This window comes from Giardia intestinalis, chromosome 1, assembly GCF_000002435.2.
Source record: "Giardia intestinalis strain WB C6 chromosome 1, whole genome shotgun sequence".
NCBI lineage: Eukaryota > Fornicata > Diplomonadida > Hexamitidae > Giardia > Giardia duodenalis.
In genome coordinates, this window is record NC_051856.1 from 340770 (window position 1) to 364627 (window position 23858).

At 48.1% G+C, this 23858-nt stretch overlaps 4 protein-coding genes and 1 pseudogene across 4 annotated transcripts; 3 read left to right on the forward strand and 2 right to left on the reverse strand.

The window, feature by feature from the left end:
• Window positions 1–1555: 1555 nt before the first annotated feature.
• On the forward strand, window positions 1556–3223 carry GL50803_00111871 (uncharacterized protein; the record flags this gene model as incomplete). The annotated part of the gene is made up of 1 exon (XM_001707887.1): window positions 1556–3223. The coding sequence occupies one exon, from the start codon at window positions 1556–1558 to the stop codon at window positions 3221–3223; it is 1668 nt and encodes a 555-aa protein (XP_001707939.1).
• Window positions 3224–3244: 21 nt separating this feature from the next.
• Window positions 3245–4582, reverse strand: GL50803_0041701 (O-linked GlcNAc transferase; annotated as a pseudogene).
• Window positions 4583–4727: 145 nt separating this feature from the next.
• GL50803_0016585 (AAA domain-containing protein) lies at window positions 4728–9023 on the reverse strand (the record flags this gene model as incomplete). The annotated part of the gene is made up of 1 exon (XM_001707883.1): window positions 4728–9023. The coding sequence occupies one exon, from the start codon at window positions 9021–9023 to the stop codon at window positions 4728–4730; it is 4296 nt and encodes a 1431-aa protein (XP_001707935.1).
• A 567-nt stretch (window positions 9024–9590) lies between these two features.
• On the forward strand, window positions 9591–13970 carry GL50803_00111869 (uncharacterized protein; the record flags this gene model as incomplete). The annotated part of the gene is made up of 1 exon (XM_001707882.1): window positions 9591–13970. One exon carries the CDS (start codon window positions 9591–9593, stop codon window positions 13968–13970), a length of 4380 nt encoding a protein of 1459 aa, XP_001707934.1.
• A 39-nt stretch (window positions 13971–14009) lies between these two features.
• GL50803_0087358 (Chorein) lies at window positions 14010–23834 on the forward strand (the record flags this gene model as incomplete). Its single annotated transcript, XM_001707880.1, has 1 exon — window positions 14010–23834. The coding sequence occupies one exon, from the start codon at window positions 14010–14012 to the stop codon at window positions 23832–23834; it is 9825 nt and encodes a 3274-aa protein (XP_001707932.1).
• Between the last annotated feature and the right edge of the window lie 24 nt (window positions 23835–23858).

The following is a 23858-nucleotide window of genomic DNA, read 5'->3' on the forward strand; positions in this document are numbered from 1 at the left end:
CGGCGACCTCGCTCGACATAACGAGCACCCCGACAGCAGACGGCCTCTGCCGGGCGAGTGTGCCCCGTCCCGAGGAGCTGCGTCGAGGCCTTCCTCCGGCTGTGACACGCCGCACCCCTGGGCTCGGTCCCTCGGGGCCCTACGCATGCTTCTGTGCTGCGCGGGACAGAACCTGCTCGCCAGGAGCTGAGGAGAGACCCCGCTCAGTGCCCATGCCGACGACACACTCATCTTCCATAGTAGCAACAATGACGTGGCGGGGGTAGTCACAGAGGCGGCAGGCCTGGTGAAGCAACATGGCTCGACGGTCAACACTGACAAGTATAGGAACACAGAGGGGCAGGAGGCCTCCTTCCTGGCCGGTCGAAGGAGCTCCCAGGGCAACGGAGGGCCGAAGCCAGTGATGGCACTAATCACTCGCCACGCTGGTCGAGATGGACCCGCACGTGGCCTATGTGAATCCCTCGGCAAGAGATGGGAGCCTTGGGGTGCTTGGCTGGCAGAGGCGGACTGATCCTGCCCACACCGAAGAGTGGCGGCCTGGAACACCTGTCTGGCGTCTGCCGCAGCAGTTGGTAATCCCTTGACACCATCGAGTAGACGGGTGCCGGTTGTAGAGAGACGGCCTGACAGCGAACCGGTCCTGATCGCTCCTGGTGCCTCAGACGACGCCTCGACAGACCGAAGCATCACCCCAAGTGTGCTGTGCAGATGGACCAGCCCACAGGTCAGCTAAGCCAGACACGCTGCACAGGGTGAGCGTCGATGTGATCTCGTGCTGGGTGACGGACCAGCTGCAAGAGTGCACTGTGATTCATGAATAGGAGGGCAAACCAGAAGTCAGACCTCTCCTCCAACGCCAACGCATGGGAGTACTCCGCCGGCATCCACGAACGCGTACTATGACTCCAAGACAGAGGCGCACGAGGAGCGCACCCTCCGGTCATACTCGGGACTGATGGTGCCCTCCACGAAGAGACGAAGAGGCACCCCGAGGAACGGGGTAGACACCCGGGGTCGTGGCGTGGGATCTTCGTCGTAGAGCATCAGCACCACGAAGCAATCCTGGAGTACATTGCCAGAGTCAATTGCTCTTGAGACTAGATCGCCGCGACTGACGCAAGGCCCTGAGATAGTAGGTGCCCACCAGTGCCAGACGGTAGTTGACCCCGACGGGCCAGAGGAAGGAAAGTCCTAGGGGCACCGCGAGGAGCGGCAGCTTTTAGGAGAGCTGGGACATAGGGGTTCTTCCGCCGGGATCGAGGGCATCCGACTCTCGGATCTTGGACGGTAAGCAGGAGACCCATCCAGTGCAGTAGCTTGCACGAGGGAATTTGCTCAGATACACCTAGTGAAACGTGTCTGTTCGTCACATCCCCTACTTTCCCCAAGTCAAATGCCAGAGCCTTGGGGGCCTATTGGTGCTTTGTTGAGGACTGCTGTGCACAGACCCCAGATGCTCGACTAGACAGACTATCAGTGAACATGTTTATTGGCGACCTTTGGTCTGAAAAATTAGCGAGAGTCCGGCCCTGCTTTCCGACTGCCCTGCGCTATGAGTTTTGCATATCTGTCCCCTGAGGAGCTTGCAGAGCAGCATCGACGTGGGACAGAGAGAAGCAATATCAGGGCACTCCAAGACACAGAGGAAAGGCGTCGGCGACAAGCGATGTGGCGTCGCATTGACTCCCAGGTGCGCAGAGACGACGTAGCAATTACTGCGTGTATGAGCCAGCTTCGGGGACTAAAGCTACAGGCGGCGCACTATCTCGATGTTCTAAACAGCACGACGACGGCGATTGCAGATCTTGAGGCCAAGATACATTTGCTGAGCCTGAGCTCTGAGGACATCAAGACACAGCTATGCAGAGGCTCATCGTGCTCTTCAATGAAACGCCCTTGTAGTTCTTCTCTCATTGCAGACCGTGACAGGCTGTATGGTGATATGACGAATGATTGGAAGGTGCGTGAATCTGACGGCTTTCTTCCTCACAGCTCTTCACCTCGGCCCAAGCATTCTCTTTTCTGGAAGGAGGTCCACTCATCTGGGCAGCCGGCTCAAATGGCCTGCGAAGATTCATTCTACGATTCACCCTCTGAGGAATGCGAGGCACAAACGTGTGCACTCGCTGGAAATATAGCCCACGAGTCGGCGGCGAGCATCCGTTCATCCCGTCACAGGCGTCTCCGCACATCAGCCACCAGACCGCATGCAAATGGCAGGTTTTCTGACCCCGTTGCGTTTGACGAGCTCGACTATTTCAGGAGAAAAGTTTCTGCATTGCCACCTATGGATGATCTAGTCTCCTTACGTGCAGGCCATCCAGAAGAACAGAACACAGTAAGTGGAACGTCTCTGTATTCTGGAGAGCCACGTCTCAATGAGCCCCCGTGCAGCAGACCCTCGTCAGAAGACCCTCGCCAGCTCAGGAAGAACCTTTTCACCGTGATCGATAAGTATCGCAATGGGTGTACATACTCGCTGATCTCCCTCTTTCCGCCGCTCGACAAGCTCTACCAGCTCTTCGCCGACGCGCAGCCGGCTCTTTCGGCTATCAAGGCCTCCATTATGATAGGTGTGACCCTTTTTAAGATAGCAGAGTTTGTTCGCGAGCTCCTCAGCAGCGACGCCTTCTATAAGTTTGTGCTTGCTCTGGACCCGGCGGACCTTCCTCGCCTACCTGCCTCCTTGGCAGAGGCTCGGACCATTCTTAGAGATGACGGCGCATCATCGCACGGTGATAGCGGTATTTACAATACAGTCAACTTACTGGTGTCTCTACGCATGTACGTCAGGGCCCACTGGTTTGACTCCGTTCAGTCCAGCTACGGCAACTTCCTGCACCGCTACTACCTCAAGTTCTTGCAGATCAACAGCATGTCCAGGATCACTGTCCCGCTGTGGCCTCAGTACAAGCGCGTCCGCCTATTCAATGCAGAGAGGCACCTTTTGCGAGACGGCGAGCTGGACTTTTCGTTCCTCTATGCAATCCTCTCCACATTTGCCATCCTCCACGAGTTGCACATTCTGCCCGTTCAGAGGGCCACCTACGGACATCACGAGCTCAAGATGTGTGAGCACGCAATGGAGCACGGCACGATGGTGCAGCCGTCGAGTGGAGCAGCCAGGTACACGTGCATCTGGCCTGCGTGGGTGGACAAATACAATAACACGTATATAGGATCTCGATTTCGTAGGCACAGATCAGCGCAGTCCTCATAGGGCTGCCCAGTGGAGCTGTACCTACTGTGCCCCCGTACTCTTTAAGGGCCACGAGAAGCCCTGGCTCTTCACGTTTGCAATGACCCTCTCTGTCGAAAAGCTGGTCGGCTTGCCGCCAAAGATCCAGTTTTTATAGGCAAGCATCATGGTCAACACGAAATTGTCACACCACCGCGAAATGTTGAAGAGATTCGATCTATTCTTTAGGATCCGCTTCCGTACGCTAAAATAGTAGCCGCTGTCTACTGCCAAGCGGCTGCACAATAGTACGGCCTCCCCTTGGGACGCGCAAATTAGGTCTTTGCATTCTAGGACGCTCAGAAACGAAAGGGTCTTCCGGCTAAGAATGTACTCCCCTACAAACCCAACTACAGGAACACCCGACCACAGCGCGTCGAGCACGATGGTGCTTCCGTTGCACTTCAAGGTGTCCACGAACACATCAACGGCCAGGTAGCGCCGTATGTGCTCCACCTTCATTGGAAGCATGCTTAGAAAGATGACCCTATCCAAGATGTCCGGCGCCTTGTGTCTAAAGAACGCCTCGATGTGCAGCTGAGACGCAGGGGGAAACTTGAGGAGCGCATAGTACGCATTAGGCACACTGCGCAGCAGAGAGGCGATGATCCCCAGCGTTCCCATGTCGAACTTGTACACTTGATTGAACGTGCAGAACAAAAAGCAGTTAGCCGGTATCCCATAGAGCGCGCGGATGTTCTTGCGATATAGAGGCAGCTCCAGACACACGCGGTGACTGGTGAGATCAGAATTATTTTCACTCTTCTCCATGCTAGCTGGAACTGCCGCTTCCGAAGCGATTCTTTGCAGCGGATAAATGGCCTTCAACAGCGGCTCCATCTTCTTGATCATGGATCTATCTCTGCCGCCAACCAACCGTCCGTTTCAGATCGGCTGGACCTGGAAAAACACATTGTCACCGGTGATGAGGATTCTATCGTTCATCAAAAGCTCGTCCCTCCCCTCGCTAGCCGAGTTTGTCGACACCCCATTCTTAGTCTCCCCCTTCATCTTCGCTATTTCTGCCAGCTCCAGCTCCAGCTCTAATATCTTTGAGCTGTGGGCTCCCTCGTCCTTGTCGCCGCCTCCAATCGGTGCTTCCGAATGTGTGCGACTCCCTATTCCACTATCCACAGACGACGACGTTGCATCGCTTCCGTCCAGGCTCAGAATATTCTCTCCAGCAGCGCTGTGATGGTTCACATCTATATCGGGCTTGCTGTCCTGAATGAGACTTCTGACCTCCTCCACAGTGACCTTGAGAATATCCGCGTGCTCCTCCAGGAGAATCGCATTGCTATAATGCATACTATGGCTGGGGCAAATGAAGCATCCCGGCATTGTGATGACGTGCTCGGAATACAAGTGCGCATAGTTTAGTATAGAAGAAAAATAGTTATATGGAAACTTCGAATGGGCCCACTTGATAAAGAAAGACTTGAAGGTTTAAATGATGTAAGTATACTAACTGGGCTTGAAGATGTCGTTACATTACTGTTTGAACACCTGGGCAGGGCACTGTGTTAGATACATTTCTCCATATTTGATTGTCATATTGGTCTACTGCCCCGATGCAGACGAACAGCCTGCGTGCCCGGCTTACAGCCACAAGGGACCTACAGAGGTTATTCCTGAATTCATTACCTCTGGGGCCCGACAACGACAGGAAGACGACATCTGCCTCGAGCCCCTGATATCCGTCGCTGGTTTCGACGTCCAAATTAAGACGCACCTTCAGGTGTGTATCGCTGTCTATGGTGAACGTAGTATCGCTGCACATGTTCCGCAGGACAGCTATGACAGGGTCGGAAAGAATGTACTGCTTTTGCGAGTGATATAACGATAGCAGAGCAACACTGATAGAGACTTCGTATGCATTGATCGCTGGACTGTATAGTAGCAGGGTTTTGCTTTGGGGCGCCGAACTGTTGCTTATTATCCTATAGACGATGCGAAGCAAAAGAATGAGTGCAGCATTCTTTTCTTGTTCGCTTATACAACAGTTCCTCGTGTCCGTCATATCGGGCAGAAGTTTCTTTGTATCTGAGGACTGTATTATGGGCGGTGGACAAAGCGCTATTCTCTCGTGTATATTTTTCAATAGATTATTGATTTGGCTCCGCTGGACTGCTGGTTTGTCCAAGTTGTCTGGCAAACAGAAGAAACAGCGCCCTTTAAACTCTGATAGTATGACTAAGTCAACATAGCTTTTGAAGGTCACGTTAGGTATATCCCGCAAGCCCCCTTTTATACAGCACGACTTGGGAAGTCGTGACTCATAGAGGGACCGGTACAAATCTGCGATTTCTGGGACGCTTCGCGCCTGTTCCTCCAGCGTTACTATGGGAATGCCTTCGCGGGAAGAATAGCATAGCCGATGAAACAGTGACCAGTCGAGTGCTGCCGTGGACGTTAGTTTGCAATCTTGTATCAGGGGCGGTAGTTGGAGGACGTCTCCGATTAGGATGAGCTTATCAAAAGTTAGCAGTAGTAAAAGGGCTAGCTCGTGCTCGGCGAGCCGCGCTGCCTCCTCTATTATGATGTGTCGCGCCGGATTTTTCTGACATCGATAGTTGATCATCCTCATCGCTAAATCCCCATTAGCTGTTCTTCGATTTGCCTTCTTGCTTGTGGATTTGCCCCCGACTACGTCGACGATGGTCTGTATCATTTGGTGTCCACGTTCGCGCACATCCAAAGGGTCTCCTTCGAAACGCTCGGATTGCTTCTGCAGGAACTGGACCCTGCTGCTTACCCCACTTATTGTGCCAACGACGATAGTGGCATGATTCATTAGCCAGCTTATGTACACCATGTAATCGCTCAAAATGAACTTTAATAGATTATACTTTCTTGAGCGGATAGGGAGAGAATCCCTATTAGCCTCGCAATAACGCAATATCTTCTTCGAGAGTGCGGAGAAGGCGCGACTTGGACGGGAGGAGATCTCATTCTGCATCTCGGCAAAGTCTATCTCCGTAACGCGCAACTCGGTGGCGACATTGACGAGGTACTGAAGTGGCATGAAGTTGCGCACAAATGGATCAGAAGACCGTTCTCCAATTCGTACAGTGAATGGGATGGTGTACGCGGCCCAATTGTCTGCCGTGAGGATATACTTTGCCAGCTGATCTGCTGCGTTGTTGCTATGTGCAACAAGGAAAAGCTGCATCCCAAGATGAATATCTGTGAGCATATCGAGGCAGCTAGCATATGTCCGAATCGAGCTTGCGTAGGCGGAACTGAAGGCTCTCCACTCGGCGTCCCCTGTTGCAATATCGAGGCTTGTCCTTATCCACTTGGAATCAGCGCCTTTCGTAAGCAGCAGGACCTTTGAAATGAGAGAAAGCGAGGTTGACTTCCCGCTTCCCGGACACCCAAGAATCAGTAGGAGGGGAGAAAGGACGGCATAAACGAGGGCCTTGAACTGCGACGGCCTCAGCGTCTTTTCTGTGAGGAGCTGCTTGCGGGGAACAAGCTGCGTGCCCACCTCCAAAGCTGGCTCTGTGAGCGTCACCCGGCAAGGCTCAACCTCTAGGTCAATCGAGCTGATATCGATCAGAATGCTTGTCCGAGGATCTGCAGAGCTGGCTGGAGAAAGCCTCAGGTGCACCGGGGTTCTGTGCATAGTGGTGAGCGCCTGATAGATGCTCCCCATTGCGCCTTCGATATAGGAAGGATCTCGATCAGAGACGGCAGCATATCCGTAGCATATGCAGGAGTTGCAAGGAAGCCTGAGCTTGTCATATCGGCCCAGAGCCAGTGCACTGAAGTTGGGGGACATGTCATCAAAGCGCCGATAGTAGAGGTCCAGCAGGTACTCTGCTATGCACTGGGCTGCGTCTAAGTGTAGGCTGACAGACGGGTGAGTCCACGAAATGTAGAATGCGAGGGAGCCGGGGCTTATCGCATATGCACCGTATGCCTCCCTGAGCATATACGTGTCGAACTCTGCCTCTGCTAGCTGGATGTTGAAGACACTCGTTGTCTTGTCGGTTGAGGTGCAGTCGTCCATGCCTTTGCGCAGCTGACTGCACAGCTGGCACGTCCTTGCCACGTAGATGGCCTGGATGGTCTTCTCCGGCAGCGCTACTTGATAGATGAAGGGGTACTGCTCCAGCCTCCCGTTGTCTCCGTACCTAATTCTGCCGCGAACCGCCTCCTCGTCGACATAGAGCGCCAGCCTCCCGGAGTCCTCGAACGTCAGCCCTCGGATGGTGTGCTTTGGGTTACAGAACGTGCTGCTGTCCGACAACAGCTTCACGGTTATCGCAGAGTATATCTCGGCCAGACTGTGGTACGACTTCACCCAGAGGTAGCCGAGGCTGCACGCCGGCGCGAGGAGGGTGCTACACAGGAAAAGCGTCCCGGTGTCGTATCTGTGCATGATGTTTCCAAGGACTACCCCGTGGAGCATCATGTTGATGCACTCGTTGAGCGTCTGGAAGGAGAGAGAGGAGTCCTTCTGGCTCTTGTTCGCCATGAGTTCTCTGAAGTACCGCATCTTCTTGTCCTTGGCAGTCCTGTCGACGTAGAAGGACGCCTGGATGCAGGGCAGGTGGTGGTAGTAGCTGCATGTCACGAGGGCGAAGATGAACTCGCAGAGAAACAGCCTTACCCCCACAGACATACGACCGGTATTTGTGATGGTCTTGAGAAGGTCAAACACAAGCGAGAGAAGCACCGTTCCGCGGTGTGGGCTGTTGTAGTCCTTCAGCAGGCGGAAGCTCAGGATGGACTCTATGTAGTCTATGCAGGACAGCTGTTGGTATCCTTCGAAGATGCACAGGGCGGAGAGGAGAAACAGGCAGGACACTAACAGCATTCGGACCCTAACGTTCTGGGACGGAGTTGTGCCCTCTGGTATAGACACGATAAGAGGGTCCCTGTGGGCATCGACAAGAATGTTGAGGCATAGATTTATCAGCTGGTTGGATCTAAACTGCTTGCGGGGGTCGACCAGCTCGTGGACTGTAAAGTAGACTCCAGAGATCGTCGGGTCTGCAGGCAAAAACGGCTGCCCTGAGCGAAGTCTTGGCCGCAATAGGTCCACCACCCGAGAGGGATACTCGGTGTCTATGCAGTATGGAATGTATGGTAGGAGACGGGTGAGCAGGGATAGGCATGGGTCCAGGACGTGCAGGTGCCCCCGGCACGCGGGCAGGCTAAGCTCCAGGGCATTGGCCAGCACCAGGAACGCCCGTCCGTCCGCACACTCATTTGCGATATAGTGCAGCCTCCCTAGGACGAGCCCCTCGTACAGGAGCACAGAGGCGCACACATAGGACGCGACGACCACGTGGCGGAGGGCTTGGTCCGAGGAGTCCCTCTGCCTGAGGACAGGGAGCAGGTGCTGCAGTAAGGCCTCTGACGCGCCGGCTGCCGACATCCCAGAGTGCAATTCTGTCCATAGGTAAGCGTCCGAGTGTGCTGCCCTTCCTCCTATCGGCCTTAGCTTCACTGCAACGGTCTCCACGTGGTCCTGGGAGGCATCGCAAGAGTGGAGAAGTGGCGGGAAGAAGTGGTCTCTTCCTAGGGTTGCAATGTCTGGGGCTGCGAAGTGGAGGAAGGCGGCATGGAGTGCCGCGGGGAAGGATGAATCGCGGTCGTTGATCACTCCGTCTACTGTCCACTTGTACCTCAGTAGCGTCTTTGTGTCCATAGAACCGTGCTGCCCGTCGAGCCAGGGAGAGATCCAAATGTGCTGGAATTTTGGTTTTGGGGCACCTCTGTCCACTGTCCTTACACCGAGTGATAGAGCCACTTCGTCAGTGGGTGCCATAGACCCCAGTTTGGTAGTGTTATGGGTCTCAGTGATGGCCCCACTTCTTCACGAGTGCCGTAGCCGGCATCTCCGTCACTGCGGTCATCGTCGGGGACCTCGTCAGCTTTCTCTGCCGGTGGTTCGTATGTAGACTTAAACGTATACTTAAGTAATAGACGTGTCATCAATAAGTCCCGACATTTGCCCTTTAACAGACAAAACATCTAACTTGTTTTTACCGAGACACGCACAGTACAAATACAGAGGTCTACCACATAGATTGGCTATCCCTTAAGCAGAGCTCACTGACTAATGCCAGTGCGCGTATGGATGTTATTACTTCTTGCTAAATAATCTAGAAGATAATGGAGGCGGTATTCTGCGTTAAGCAATCTGCTTGGCCGCAGCCAACGAGATTGCGACATCGAGACAGAGTAACTGAATTCTTGGGAAAAACATAACATGATATTCCCAGTTGTAGACACTTTCGGTAGAAAGACGCAGTGTGGATCTATGAGCGAATTCGAGAGCTAGCACAGCCCTTGGTTCAAAAATCTAATCCTTTAATTTGCTCATTGTTAAACAATGGGCTTAGAAGTATTTCTATCCCGTCGTCGCCTCAATTTGACGCGCTTATGCGAGGCTTTAACCCCCACTGTCCCACTCAAGCAAGGAGTGTCTGGAATCTATACCTTGTATTTCATGGATGTATGTGCTATGATCTCATCTCCTACCCCCCATCGCGTGCCTGTCGAGCTCCCCAATGGGACTGTGGAGTACATATTTCTTCAACCTTATCTCTCAGCCCTGTATATCCACTTCAAACGTGAAGTCAAGCACGAACCTATTTGGTTCTGTGAGGGGCTTCCATTTCACGAAAGACCATTCTTTGCCACTAAGATCAGAGAGTTGTGTGATTTATACCCTATACTCCTTGGAACAACATCTGCAGAGCTTGACACTCAAGCTAGTTTCATTTCTGTCCAGTGGCTTGTTGTTCGCTCCAGTATTAACACCCACATGCTAGATTTTATTCTTACATCCCAAGGTTCTTGCATGTGTGACTGTGGTGTAGATAACGTCTCTCACCCCGCTCCCACAGTCCGACCATCAGTTTGTAAAGATGCAGAAGTGATCACATATACTAGACAAGCTCTTTCTACAGAGCCTTCTGCTAGCATAGAAGCGGGATTCACGGTTGATCCGGGGACATCCATCACCGCACATGCCAGCCAACTGACGACCTATCAGAACTCCTTGGTTGAACTCCACGAAAGTGCTGCATCAGATTGTAATTACTCAACGCTTCAGCAAAATAAAAACTATCACGATCCCATAGATATCCTTGACGAAGCTATTACTCAAGGAAGGGAAATACGCTGCTGTCTTCACTGCGGTTTTCCCATTTTGCCAGGCTTTCTATCTAGTAGGCGGGGCATGACTTCGTTTCTTACTTCTTTCAATTTCAGGTATGCGCCCCCTGGAGCGAGTCTTTCGTCAGCTGGGACCATTGACGGCTTTCTTTTAAGCCGGCCCATCGACAGCCCAACAGCCTCTGCGAGGTCACCACCGAGAGGACTGACTTCATCTGTCCTTAAGATGGACGATTTCGATAGCATATTTGCAGGCAGTGTCTTTATCAATTCCTTACAAGCCATGCTTCCACCGCCCTTAACACTTCTGTTAGACACCAAGGCTGAGCTGGCAGAGTTTGATGCATCTGCCGTGGCCCTCGAGAATTCCACCGTGATTACCATCAATAAACTTCAGCAGAAGAGCTTCTTATCACGGCGGTCCCGCAACCTGGTGAACCATCGCAAGTCTAATTCTGGGATTTCAGTTTCTCATCATATAAGAAAGGCAAGTACCATGGTTTCTCTCAGCAATAACGTCAGTCTATGCGCTTACCAGGGAGTGGAATCCTTTACAAATGCAAGCATGGAGGAGGATCCGATTCAGTCTCCCTGCAACCTATCCTGTAGTGATACCTCTCCTATGAGAACTACGCTTGCAGATAGCAAAGCAGACCACGCCAGAGAGCTTAATGCAGATTTACACGGAGGGCAGAACCATGCAAGAAATGTTCTTAAGCAAGGACCTATTGGAAGACAGACCTTAGATATAACTATTACAGATAAGAAACCTGATAGTTGTTCAAAGTCTGCGAAAGTTGTTGGAGTTAATCCGTTCACACAGCAATGGCTAGAATCTGACCGAATTAGCCCAGTAGGCAAATCACAACAGCGTAAAACATCCTTAAAAATGCACTCGTATAACAACCAAACAGTCACGATAAGCTCATCCGATATCGCGAATAAGCCCCTCTCAATGCCTAGTGGTCCACTTACAAGCTCTAAAAAGAACGTCCCACGAAGTACCAGTGTGGAAAGTAAGGGAAGCCTACTCAGCGGAGTGAGCTCGGGTATACGCATAGCCACCAAACTTAGCACGGATTCCAAGCTGAGCCAAAAGAAAATAGTTAACCTTGTTATCAAGGATGTCACAAATAATAGTTCATTAATGCAAGATAGTCAAGCAGACTCCATAATTCATAATGAGCAAAATGATTCTTTTCTAACTTTTACGAATGACAGGGCCCAGAATGCCTCAACTTCGGCTTCTTCTTCAATCAAAAAGGCATCTGGAGCCCGGAAAAAAGTAGATATAAACGGTTATGTGCCAATTACTACGAAAGGAAAAGTCGAGACTGTTACAATCAATCTACATCGAATGGATACGTCCCCTATTCGCCCCCGTTCCCCAGTACACTCATCGTTTAACGAGGAGCCATCCCAAGACTCTATTATTCATGGTGCCCACTCTCTAGAGCCAATTGGAGGGGATTCGTGTTCCATGTCTGGATTGGAAGACTCCGACGAGGCAGTATCCCCTTCAAATTTAAATTCGACCAACAGCAAGCAACCTAAGAGTCAGACAAATGGACGAGACTATCGAGAGTTCACTAAGACTCCGTCGATCAATACAATTGTCCCTCTTGGCACAGCAGCGGGTACATCTGCGGAGCCACGTAGCGTCGCTACTGCGTCATTAAGCATACTGACTGCTCTAAGGGCATATCACATTGTTACTACCAGGAAACGGATGATTAAATCTAAATTGCGGAACATTGGTCCCAGTATTTTGGAGCCTGCGCTTGCTTCACAGTTATATAGATCATCCCACTACACACATCTGGTCTTCCGTTGGTGCCTCATTAATGAAGATTTTGCCCACTATGTTGGATCTATTCGACGACAGAGACGGGTCACAACGCTCAACCCCATGTGTGAGAACTACAAGTGGATTAAGGACTCGTTAGGGTTTCATAATATAACCATGTACCTGACATCCATGCTGATACGCGATATCTTAGATTGCATTCCCTTGCCAGATAAATCTAATAAGGGCAAACTGGTTCTTCATAGGTCAAAGGGTGGTGCCATTAAGGATGTAGAAGTGGATCAAGAAGCAAGCACAGAGGACCTGGTAGCGCCGGACGGGCCTTCGTTACTCAACTCCACTGATATAAGCCTGACAGCGTTTGTTATTACCGGATTTAAAAAGTTACTGACATCAATTGCAAAGCTATCAGATATCTTCAAGTATCGCTCCCCCGATGACAATATGAATGAGCCTCTTGATACTGAAACAGCTCTGGGTACGGTGGACAAGCATGTCACTTTATCACTGACACGGAAACAGTCCCAGAAATGCAAGAAGAAGTCGTCTATCCAAGTGTCTCCGAAGCCAGTTGCGTCCCCATCATACTACAATCTTTACAATCTGCGGCGGATTGTCTCTCAAATGTATAGATACCTGTATAGGTACGCGGATGCGGATGGCTCTGACCCTTACACGATCTTGAACAAGCTAGATCCTCTGGTATTTAAGTCTTTATCTACTAGGCAGCAAAGCTACTTGTCACACAACCTTCAGCGAAGTAGCGCCGTCTCTCTTCAGCACACCCATATCTCTGTTTTTACCGACTCAGAGCTAGATGCACAACAAGACATTGATGCGTGCATAGATAATTGGCTGAGCCCCGGTCAGTCACAGACACCTGAAAGTCCTAACTTTGAACCACTTGTTTGTGACAACAACTACGATATCAATACCAACATCCCGGCTCTGGCCGTTTATCATTCATTCAATAGTGTGTTTTGGAGCAGTACTATCAGATCAGAGCATTTAAAAGACTACCTTTTACCCCATGACCAGCTCTTTCAAACAATCGTCACCAAGGATATATTGCACAACCATTTTGAGCCCATTCGAACTAATTCCCTAGGGACAGCAACTGCTAGTTCAACACAGGATCTAGAAGGCGTCAACGATAGTAGCGCAATGGGGAGTCACTCTTTTAATGTACCGCTTGATATTTGGAAAGATAGCCAGATCTCAGATAAAGCCTTTCACGATTTGTCCGATGGGCATCTCACCAATATCATACCTGGGAGATCTGCCGTATACCGCTCTCAGGCGCTCAAAGTAACAGATGATGGCAACCTTGCTATTCGGCAGCAATCGCATCACGAGCTGGGGGATTTGCTGGCAAAGATGTCTGTTCACATGGATCAGGGTACTCTTGTTGTAGGCTCTACTGACTCGGGCGCATACACCACGGGGTCTCCTGTCTCTAAGCCCCTCTTTCTATCTTCTCCCAGCCTTATAGATCTTCCCTTATATAAGTTTCTTGTACCGGATGAGGCCGCTGGCTTGGACCTATCTTATAAAACATTTGGTGCAGGCTTGAGCAACGAACGTCTAATATTGAATACCTACTTTTATACCAATAGGTTTTTCATCCCACAACCAAATAGATTGGCTATGTTTAATATCTTGGCAATATCTGGCGGGCTGTTCATGAGCCGAGACGAGCGTCTATCGATGGAAACAATCATGCGTGAAACACTTGCATGTCTACATTTAACCTATTACGATCTAGATTACTACTATTATACTTAGTCACTTGTAAACAGATTACGAATAAATTTTAGTTCCAGGATGTTTAATGAAATTCTCACCAGAATACTGACCAAGTATATAAACAAGTATGTGTACGAGCTGAACTCCGCCAGCATGCGCAGCAGCCTTCTTCGCGGGATTGTTGAGCTGAGCAATCTCTTCATCAGACCAGAGGCACTGGATATGCTTCAAGGAGTTCGATTGGCGTTCGGATACGTTGAACATATGTCCTTGCGGATCCCGTGGCAAAGCTTCTGGAAGGAGAATATTTCCATAAAGGTATCAACAGTTTATGTGGTGGTTTACGGCTGCAGCCCTGACCTGACAGAGGATGCTATCAGGCAACAAGTACTCAGCAACTTCAAGAACAAGTTGAAATCGTTGATTCGAATGGAACAGCGTATTCTAGAACAGAACAAAGAGCAAATCATGCTGGAGGTAGGTACTACGGCTAAGACAGGGTCGCAGAAAACAGGAAAAATGAAACGGTGGATACTGTGGCTGCAAAACCTTGCCATAAACAACATCTCTCTAGCTATTAACAATGTAGCCATCTTGTGGTCGGCCCCTGAGTTAGGGGGAGTGTCTGGAGCGCTGTGTCTTCAGAGTATGCTCATAGCCACTGCAGATAATTCTGTTATAGACAAGTCAGGGTTGAAAGAAAAGGATTGTATTCTTAAAGATCTGGCTTTTCGCTATTATCTCGTCAGTGCGGATGAGCACCCTGATCACAACTATAACAGTCTCGCTGAATGTGAAAGGGGGCTCTCATTTTGGCGTCCTCTATTCGAAGGCCCAGCCTATATAACAGTGGTTGATCCTCTTCAGGTTACCACTAGAATACAGCTGTGCCGTAACTTTGCTCATGAAAACAAACCATTTGTCACCATCCAGTTGCAGATTCCTAACCTCTGCGGCTGCACAGATCTACAGACCATATTATCACTTATAGAATCTTTGAACAAGAGCATGGCCGCTGGCGAGTTTGCGTTTGCGCTAACAAGTAATGAGATAACGCATCTAGGTAAGAATAGTTCGCCAGATGATGCAATAAGATGCCTGGGAAAAGTGTTAATTCGTAGCCAAGCCATAAGCAAGATAGAGGCATTGGTGTCAACTGAAAGTGGGGGACGATTGTCCTCATTGAAAGACCAACTGCATAGAACCTTTAAAAAGCACTATCTTTCGCATCTACGATGCAAGTACATCATGCCGCTATTGCCCAAGTATGGTGATGCACCTGCCGTAAGTACATTCAATGACGAGTATCTAAACGCAGTGCAGGACGTTATCGGTTATGCAGGTCACTCCGCTCAAACGCTTGCCGAGCTCACGGCATCTATCCCTACGCCTGTCATAGCTAAACTGCAACAAGAGTGTTTCTCAGCATTTCTTCACAATTTGCCAGAGAACATAGAGCAGTCGAAACGTGAAGCTTTGACAAAGGAATCGGAAACCAATGAAGACAGTACACCAACAAGGCTGAGCAAGAAAGATTTAGCTGAACTTCAGAAATTGGCAGGTGTGCCATCTAAATTAGACATTAGTGACATGGGGAACAGCTCAGATTCCGGAGAAGAAAGATTGGAACTCGTTAAAATTGTTGCATACCTAAAGGGAGTAGACATCAGTGTTTGCGAAAAGATTGCTGACTGCTCCATTGGTTCCACATCTGCCAAACTATTAAGGTTATCTCTACAGACAATCAGTTGTGCGTTTAGTCTTTTTAAGTCGACAGACTTTACATTCTTATGCGAGCTGAGCCGCATTCGAGGAGAATGCGCAGCAGTAAAAGAACCGGTGTTAACTACACTCAGCGAGTCTTCTGCCTTTTCTATAGAAATCTGCAGCCCTGGTCGCTTAGGAGGATCCATGTGCATTAAGAGTCTACTTGTGCCTATTCAGGTGATGTGCGTTCCCAGCCTGCTACCATTTGTAGTCAACTTGATGACCGTGTTACAAAACACGTTCTCTAATAATGTCAAAGTGCCTATACAAAAGGCTTCGTCACTGGATCTAGTTACGCTTTATAATGAGATTGACAAGGGCATCACCACTTTTCTTCAAGAACGTGCCGCTACCCTTGAGCTAGACCTTGAGCTGGGCGCCCCAGTGGTCACAATCTCCGCTCCAACAATAACTTCGCTTAGCTGCTCACTCGGTCAAGTGTCCATTAAATCCTTGCATTTTCTGTCAGAGATAGACCATCCCAAACTGACACCCAAACCCCAAACACTGGTACTATTTGTGAAGCTAAGTGATACAGCCATCAGCATGAAGAGTAATACCAAAGATGGCTCAATTGATGGGGGGACTATAGAGACACATGTGGAGGAAGAGACTATTGTAAGGCCGTGCTCAGTAAGCATCTACTTACAGATTCCCTTGGTAACTGGTCCAATGATCGCTGATGTATCTCAAAGTCTATTCGATATTGTGCTCACAACAGCCAGTATCCAATCGCTGATGCTCTTATGCAGTAGATATGCTTATGAGTTGCTTCACATACCGATCCACAGACAAAACGCAATGAACGCAGTAGCGCCGTCATTGCACCAAGATCACCAAGGTACCTCAGTACAACAAAAACCTGATACGGAAGATAGACTAGAGCAAACGATGCTGCTACTGCGAAAGAACACAGCCACAGTTATTATTACTGTAACTTTAGAAGGGGCAAAGCTGGCCATAGGAGACGCAAAAGAAGTTGAGGCTTATGTCGGACAAGGATATCTTGAAGTGTATGTTATGACAGCGCAGAATAAAACCAGTTATGCCAAGTTCAAAATGAGCATGCTCGACTTCTTTGTTTGCGGTACTCCGGTAGCCTATCTAACAAGCGAAACAGAGGACTACGAGGACGACAAAATAGCCTCGGGATCATGGTCAATAGATAAAGGAATCACCCTAAAGCTCGCGATTGGCATGTTGCACATTATTGCAGATGTAATACTCTTCATCAGACTAACTTCTGTGTTAGAGAAACTCTTGCAGTCTTACACTGATGCAGGACTAGCCTTGCTATGGAGCCAGATATCTCATAAGTTTTCTTCTTCGCAAGCCCCATCTCGGCCGTCACTGCAAGAGCGCAACGAAAGTACCATCGCTCTACTTGTAGATTTTGCTGGATTGGAGATTCATCTACTGAGCACTCCCTATCTACTCCCAATTTCATCTGACTTAGAACTGGCCTTAGATTTAAACATGGACACTGCTCTTATCTGTACTGCTAGACTGAAGTCTGTATACTTTAACATAGTACTTGATTCCACCGATGTATTCATTAACTGGTCTTTCCATGAGTGCGTCATTGAAGGCTCGGAATCAGAGCCAGCTAGAGTCACCATGCTGCAGTTCATAACACCGGTTACATCAGAGGTCTGCGCAATAGGATGCGTTCACCTTTATAGCTGTGTATCCTACGATCCAAATCTGCTTCTCCACGCCCAGATAACTAGTGATATTTTAATTACTATCAATGGGCGCTTGGTGCAATATCTGTTGCATAGTGGAGGTCTTCTAGTAGATTGCCTACTCCGGATTAAGGAGTTACTGGGGGGTGATCTCAAGGTTCAGTCAGCGGGGAATACCACAGCCAAGAGTCCATCCCGCATTTCCTGTAACATCTTCTCTCCCTCATTCGAGATAAGTATCCCGGTTCAGGCTGACTATCCCAGCCCGCAATTCTCTTTACATCTAATCAACTTTGAAATGTCCACAGACCAAGCACCAGGATCCCCTACCATTAGCCTATATGGATGCCTTGAACAACTGCTCTTTGAGTTTGTGGACACAATAGAGGGACATGGATGCGCTCACCGTACAATTTGCGCATACGACAGGTTAGAAATTTTGATCGAAAGAACGCATAGAGTGTACCGTCAAGAAAGACGTGATATCTCTGACAGTCCGCAAGAGTGTATCCTTTTAGCGCACCAGCTCATTGCCATTGGCCTACCAGAGGTCATCTGCGTATGTCTTACTCCACAAATGCTTCACGCAGCAATGGAGTTGATTGGTGCAGATAGAAATCTAGGGTTTAGCATTGTGGACGATGCCGACGAATCAAAGTTGCGAAGCATCAAGCAGACTATAGACGCCCGCGTAGAAGATGGTCAAGCGCAAGATGGTATTAGTGGTTCAGTAGACACAATAAGGAGCATAAATAGATTGCTAGCACACGACTTCAAAGGGTTTTTAGGACAAGATATAATGTCTACCCGTGCACAATTAAAGCTTGATGATTCCTTTATAGATATGATTGAACAGGAATATATTAATGCTTCTAGTACAGTAGACGAGGAACATGCACAGTTGGATCACTTGAACCAATTCTGTCCACCAGTAGTCAATACCTTTAAAATGTCATTGTGCACCTTGCATGTGAAGTTATTGGACAGGACAGGGACCTTGATTGATTGTAAGCTAAACAAAAGCAATATAACACTGGAGCGGACAGCCGATCTACAGGCGAGTGGATTTATAGAATCGCTAACCCTGAAGGCCACAGAATCTTTATTTCCTCTCTTCAGCATTACTCAAGTGACGTTCCAATATAAGCACGACTCCATTCATAGGCAAGCGACATTGCTGCTAGCACAGAAAGCAAACCTCACGGTAGTTGTGGATCACATAGCTATTAGCATGGTCTTCTCTCTATTGGAGTTGGTGCATACGCCATCAGCAGCATACATCTTGGCCCGTCAGGCAAAGCAAGAACTGGTTAGCTCCATCAATGAAAAGGTTTCCGTTCTTCAAGAAAGAACTACGTCACAGATGAACAAAAGAAATGTCTCTCACGCTCTACTCTCTGCTCTCCACGTCTCTCAAACGAAGAAAACCGTAACAACAGATAAGCCTACAATGGAGATAAGACTTTCTCTGCTCACAGTCAAATTTGTAATTATTGTGTCCGTAAACGGGCCAAAAGAAGGAAGCAAACTAGAATCTCTTGAACATGTAGCGCTTCATGCAGATATAAGTATTGTCACAAGCACATCTTTCAGACAAAAGTACATTATCAGTGAAGCCGAGTGTCGAGTGCAGGATTTCTTTAAGCACACCGAACTATGTGTTGCCCTAAACTTAGATAAGTGCAGAATAACTTCATGTCTGGCTGGGTGGGAGACCGGAGCTGAGAGCATGCAGTTAAATAACATTATATTAGTGCCAAAACTGTCGTGCACCTTTACCGCAGTTTCTACAGATATGCAGGGGAGTTATACGGAGGATAACAGACAAAAGGATATTGTTTTGAACAAGCAGTCTTCCTCAATGGATGTGACAATCGAAAAACAAGCCGAAATAACTATCTCATCCAGGCTCCTCTGTGTGTATCTCCTTGCCAAAGAACGACTTCTCGGGGCTATTCCAAACAAAATAATTAAAGAAACCAAGCAGATTGCAAAAGAAAAGTTAGAAAAAATAAAATCCAAATCGATTGAATTTTTGAAAGGAGCCTCCGATTTCCAGGCAGAAAAAGTGGGTAATGCCTTGGTAGATGCCTTTCCTACTGCCGTGCTCAATGCTACTCCTATTATGGTCAGCGGTTTTCATTTTCCTGTCTACACCATATCAAGCAAGACAAAGGTTGAACTATCTTTCAAAAACCATCCGTTGTTAGTATCACTTACCTCTTCACAAAACATGTGGCCTCTTTTTATTGTTGGATGCAATGACATTCGATGCATATATGAAAACGTGCCGGAAGCAGACCCCAATGTGCCTCATCAAACGCTAGCTCTGACAGCATTGTTGTATGCAAAGTCTTACAACGAAGCACTGAAGTCGTATGACGCCCTGCTATGCTCGACTCCGATAGCGCTCAGCTATAAACTGCAATCAAGATCACTTGCCTCAACTGTTGCTGCTAACGAAGCACCAGTGGACACGCTGTCTATGCACAGCACATACAAAACCATATCTGCAGAAATCTCTATCTCTTTTAGTGTCCAATCCGAACTCCTTGTACTTCTCACCCCAACGGCACTGCTTGCTATGATGCATTTCATTGGCACTTTTTCTATGCCAGCTTCTAAATCACTGAAAGCGAATAATGCACAGAAAAATACAAACCTAATATTAGAGCGTCAATTTGGCGAAGATGAAACAACAGACCAGTCTCTTATCTCATCTATCTCTGCCGCCTCTCCTCAGTCAGCAGAGTCTGAAGGACAGCAAGTAATAGAATTCTATCCTAGCGGTATTGTCCAAGTGGTTAAAGTATATAGTGGCTCGTCAGAATGCAGCGCCCACTCAGCGCTGGGAGGAGCCCTTGTTTTTTACGTATCCTTAAGCAAAGTAGAAGACGCAAGCATGTGGGTTGAATTGCTAAGTGAAGGCGTAATAAAAACAATTCAGCTTCCTCTGTGCATTCTTCTATTTCACGAACAGTATAATATTGACGAAAGTTGGGGATTTGTGTTTATCAACCAGAGCTCCAGGGTTGAGGTGCACTGTCTCTCCACCTGTATTCTATTGAATTACACTACACGCGATTATTCTTTTATAGCGGAAGCTCCCATGAGTAGCTCAATCAGATCAACCGATCAGCTGAACAGCTCCACGGAAACCATGAGCACTATGCTGTCGAGTATGCCAAGTACTCACTCGACAACCGTGTGTACTAGCGTAGAGTGTAACGGCCATGATAGACCTCAGCTGTCAGGGACCCTGGGCAAGAGTTCATACGTTTCTGTCCCCACAACAGTAGTATCTCTTCAGATTTCCTACAAGAACAACAGTCCCTTGGAACTGCTCTACTATTTGCATCACCCAGCAACAAATCCACTGGAAACATTCATAACAGAGAAGGGATATGAATACCTGAAGTTTGTGGTTTTCACAGTACATCTATTCGGCCGTCCTACGCAAGTTATTCAATTAGTTCCAACGCACTTCATCACAAATGGAATGCCATGTATAGCAAACTTGAAGTTAAGCTATATGCGGGCAAGAGATAGTAACTCCGAGCCGGAGACAGGAGAACAGACGGCTGCTCTTGCTCCAGTAGAAATCTTTACGCTGAATACATCGCTTAAAGATAAGATTCAGTTAGCATCACTTTCAGTTGAGTTGCAGTATGGCGTTGAATCTTATAAGTATATCCTCAAATCCACATATAGCCTAACCTACAATGAAGACTCTATGCCAGCACAACCCGTAGCTTTGGACCTAGTGCCGGCGCGTCAAGACAGCACAGAAGTGTACCACTGCAATGTTAGCATAAAGAAACAGACCATGAAGAAGACCACCAGAGTAGACATATCGCTGCTCAAGGGGCTATATGCTCCCTCAGCTGTCGAAATAAATATCTATGCGACTGCCCTGTTACAAAACAATACCGCACCGGAGCTTTCGTTTTGCATTTTCCGCCTGGATAGCAAGTACGATAAAAGGACTCAGATTACTAGCTTAGTGAAGTATGAGGAGGCATCTATCATATGGGGCAAGTATTCTGATTCAATAAAGCTGAGTGTATCTGTGTTGCCAATCATGCAGAGCGGCAGTCCCATTCAATATCACAAGTCAGACAGCTTTCGGCTGTCAACAGTTGCAGGATATCGCTTGCATCGCATGCACACTAAGACAGAAAGGAAGAAAGTGACACTATTTGTATGTTCGATAAGCAAGCAGCTAAAGGGCTCACCATCAATGATATATACATTGCAGGCAGCAATGAAGGTGAACAATTGGATGCCGAGGCCGATCAATGTGCTTATAACTCCCTGGGATCATAAAGATAAGACTGCACAAAAGGTAGTATGTGCCAATTCAAATGCTAGTGTTTCAGTATTTGAGTTGCCTGGCATCAAAGAAAGATTGGTAGACTATGCTATCAGGTTTCCAGAGGACCAAAAGGACCTTCTTAAACGGCTTAAAATAGGATACTCCAAGGAGCTACTTCATATAGATTCTTCCTTGGCAGTTGTGGAGGTCCATTGCACAGAATACAAACTTGATATTACAGTTCGGCCCCCCACAACAATTGACGATGTTCAGCTAAAAGTATATAACTCCTTAAATCTAGACTTATATTGCTCTTACAAGCATAGCTCACAGCGCACGAAGTATACCGTTGCATCTAAGAGCACAGCGACACTCTACTTCCTACTTTCTGACTTAGACTTCTATCATCAAAAGTCAAACGGAGTCTTTTCTCAAATATTCTGCATTAAGATGGCACCACTTAGCACAGATGTGGAGTTTTACGACCCACGGTCAAAGAAAAAATGCCACGCAAAGCTGCTCATTGGAGAGGGTGCTATCCACTGTAAAATCTTTTCAGATAATGAGACCTTACCAGAGCCAGCTATAGGCCATTATGATGTTAACCAGAGAGTGCTTATTAATGCAAATCTAGAAACGAAAAAGATAAGGGTTCTTTTGGTGGGGCCAGATGATAGTGATTTTTCCCGCAGAAGAGAATATGTCTCTCTCAGTACAGCATTTGTAGATATTGTTTGTTTGGTGAGCGCACAATACTACTTAGTAAGTGCGCAGGTGGGGCAAGTGTCCCTTGAAAATATCTTAGGGTTGACCAATCAGCCGAGAATATTGCACCTAAAGCCTGTTAAGCCCACTAAAGGACCATATCAAAAGAGGTCTGCGCAAAAGTTATCGTTAATAAAAAACCCGGAGACACCTGCTATCATGGCTATGGCCTCTTTATCTACGAACCTTTCTATTTTAGACGTAGATCGCTTCAAAATCAAGATGGGTAAGCTGAACATCCACATTGATCAATCGACCATAGATGTCATCCTCCGGTTTCTTCGGATAAATGCGCTGCTTTCAATATCCTTTCAGATTGAGTCTACGGAGTGCCAGTCACTACAAGCTGAAATACATTATCTTCTATCCCACATGAGCAGAGAGGACAGCAGATACTATGCACTATTGCGCAAGTTATGCAATTCTGTATTTAATGCTACAACCCAAGCAGAAGCATGCGAAAATAGCAAAACGGCTTCACGAGTGGTTTGTATAAGGGAGTTAGAAATAGCGGCAGTAAGAATCAGCGCGACAATATCCATTACTAATTTTCCACTCCAGCTCAGTCCTGTAATATCCATTCTCAACCAAGTCGGAATAATATCGTTCAGCATAGAAGATGCGCGAATACGCATGGGCGCATTCAGACTGAAAAATCGTCTATTAACATTCCAAGAGCTGACGCGACATCTTTGTAGAAGCTACATTAAGGCCATTAGCATGAACGCAGGAAATCTTCTTGTCGCGACTCCAATACTGGGGAACTTAAGCTCCCTTGCAACTCATTTCACTGAAAGCTTTGGCGCCCCTAAGAACGAGGGAGTCACTCGTATTGAAAACTTTGTTAGTCACAACACGGCAGGCGTAATGAGTGTGGCCCGTGCTCTCCTTGAAAGCACGGGAAAGCTGCTCGATGCAGCGAGCATGGATGGCAAGTACTCTGCTCAACGGGCCATCGTATTATATGAATCCCAAAAGAGTCTCAAAACGGCCTGGAAGAATGCAGGAAATGAGTTCTGGCGAGAATTAAAGAGTGCCCTTGCTGGACTGATCTCCAAACCACGCAAGGGTCTTGCTGCCAAGGGTGTAAAGGGCTTTTTCCGCGGTCTGGGTCAAGGGCTCGTTGGATCCATCACCAAATCTCTTGGAAGCATCAATGATGCTATTCTGCATGTTATTGTAGGGATAAATGGCAGCGCCTTACGCATCTGTAGGCCCGTGATGGATCAGGGTCGCTCTCGCACATTTATTGGTCCACTAGTAGAGCAGGAGATTAGAAATCAGAAGATGTCGGAGGAATCGGCAGTTTCCAGAGAATCTACAGAGTCCGATTCTGGCGACCAAGAGCCTATAAATACATACACAGAGTAGTTTGAGTTACAGTCTTTATAAAAA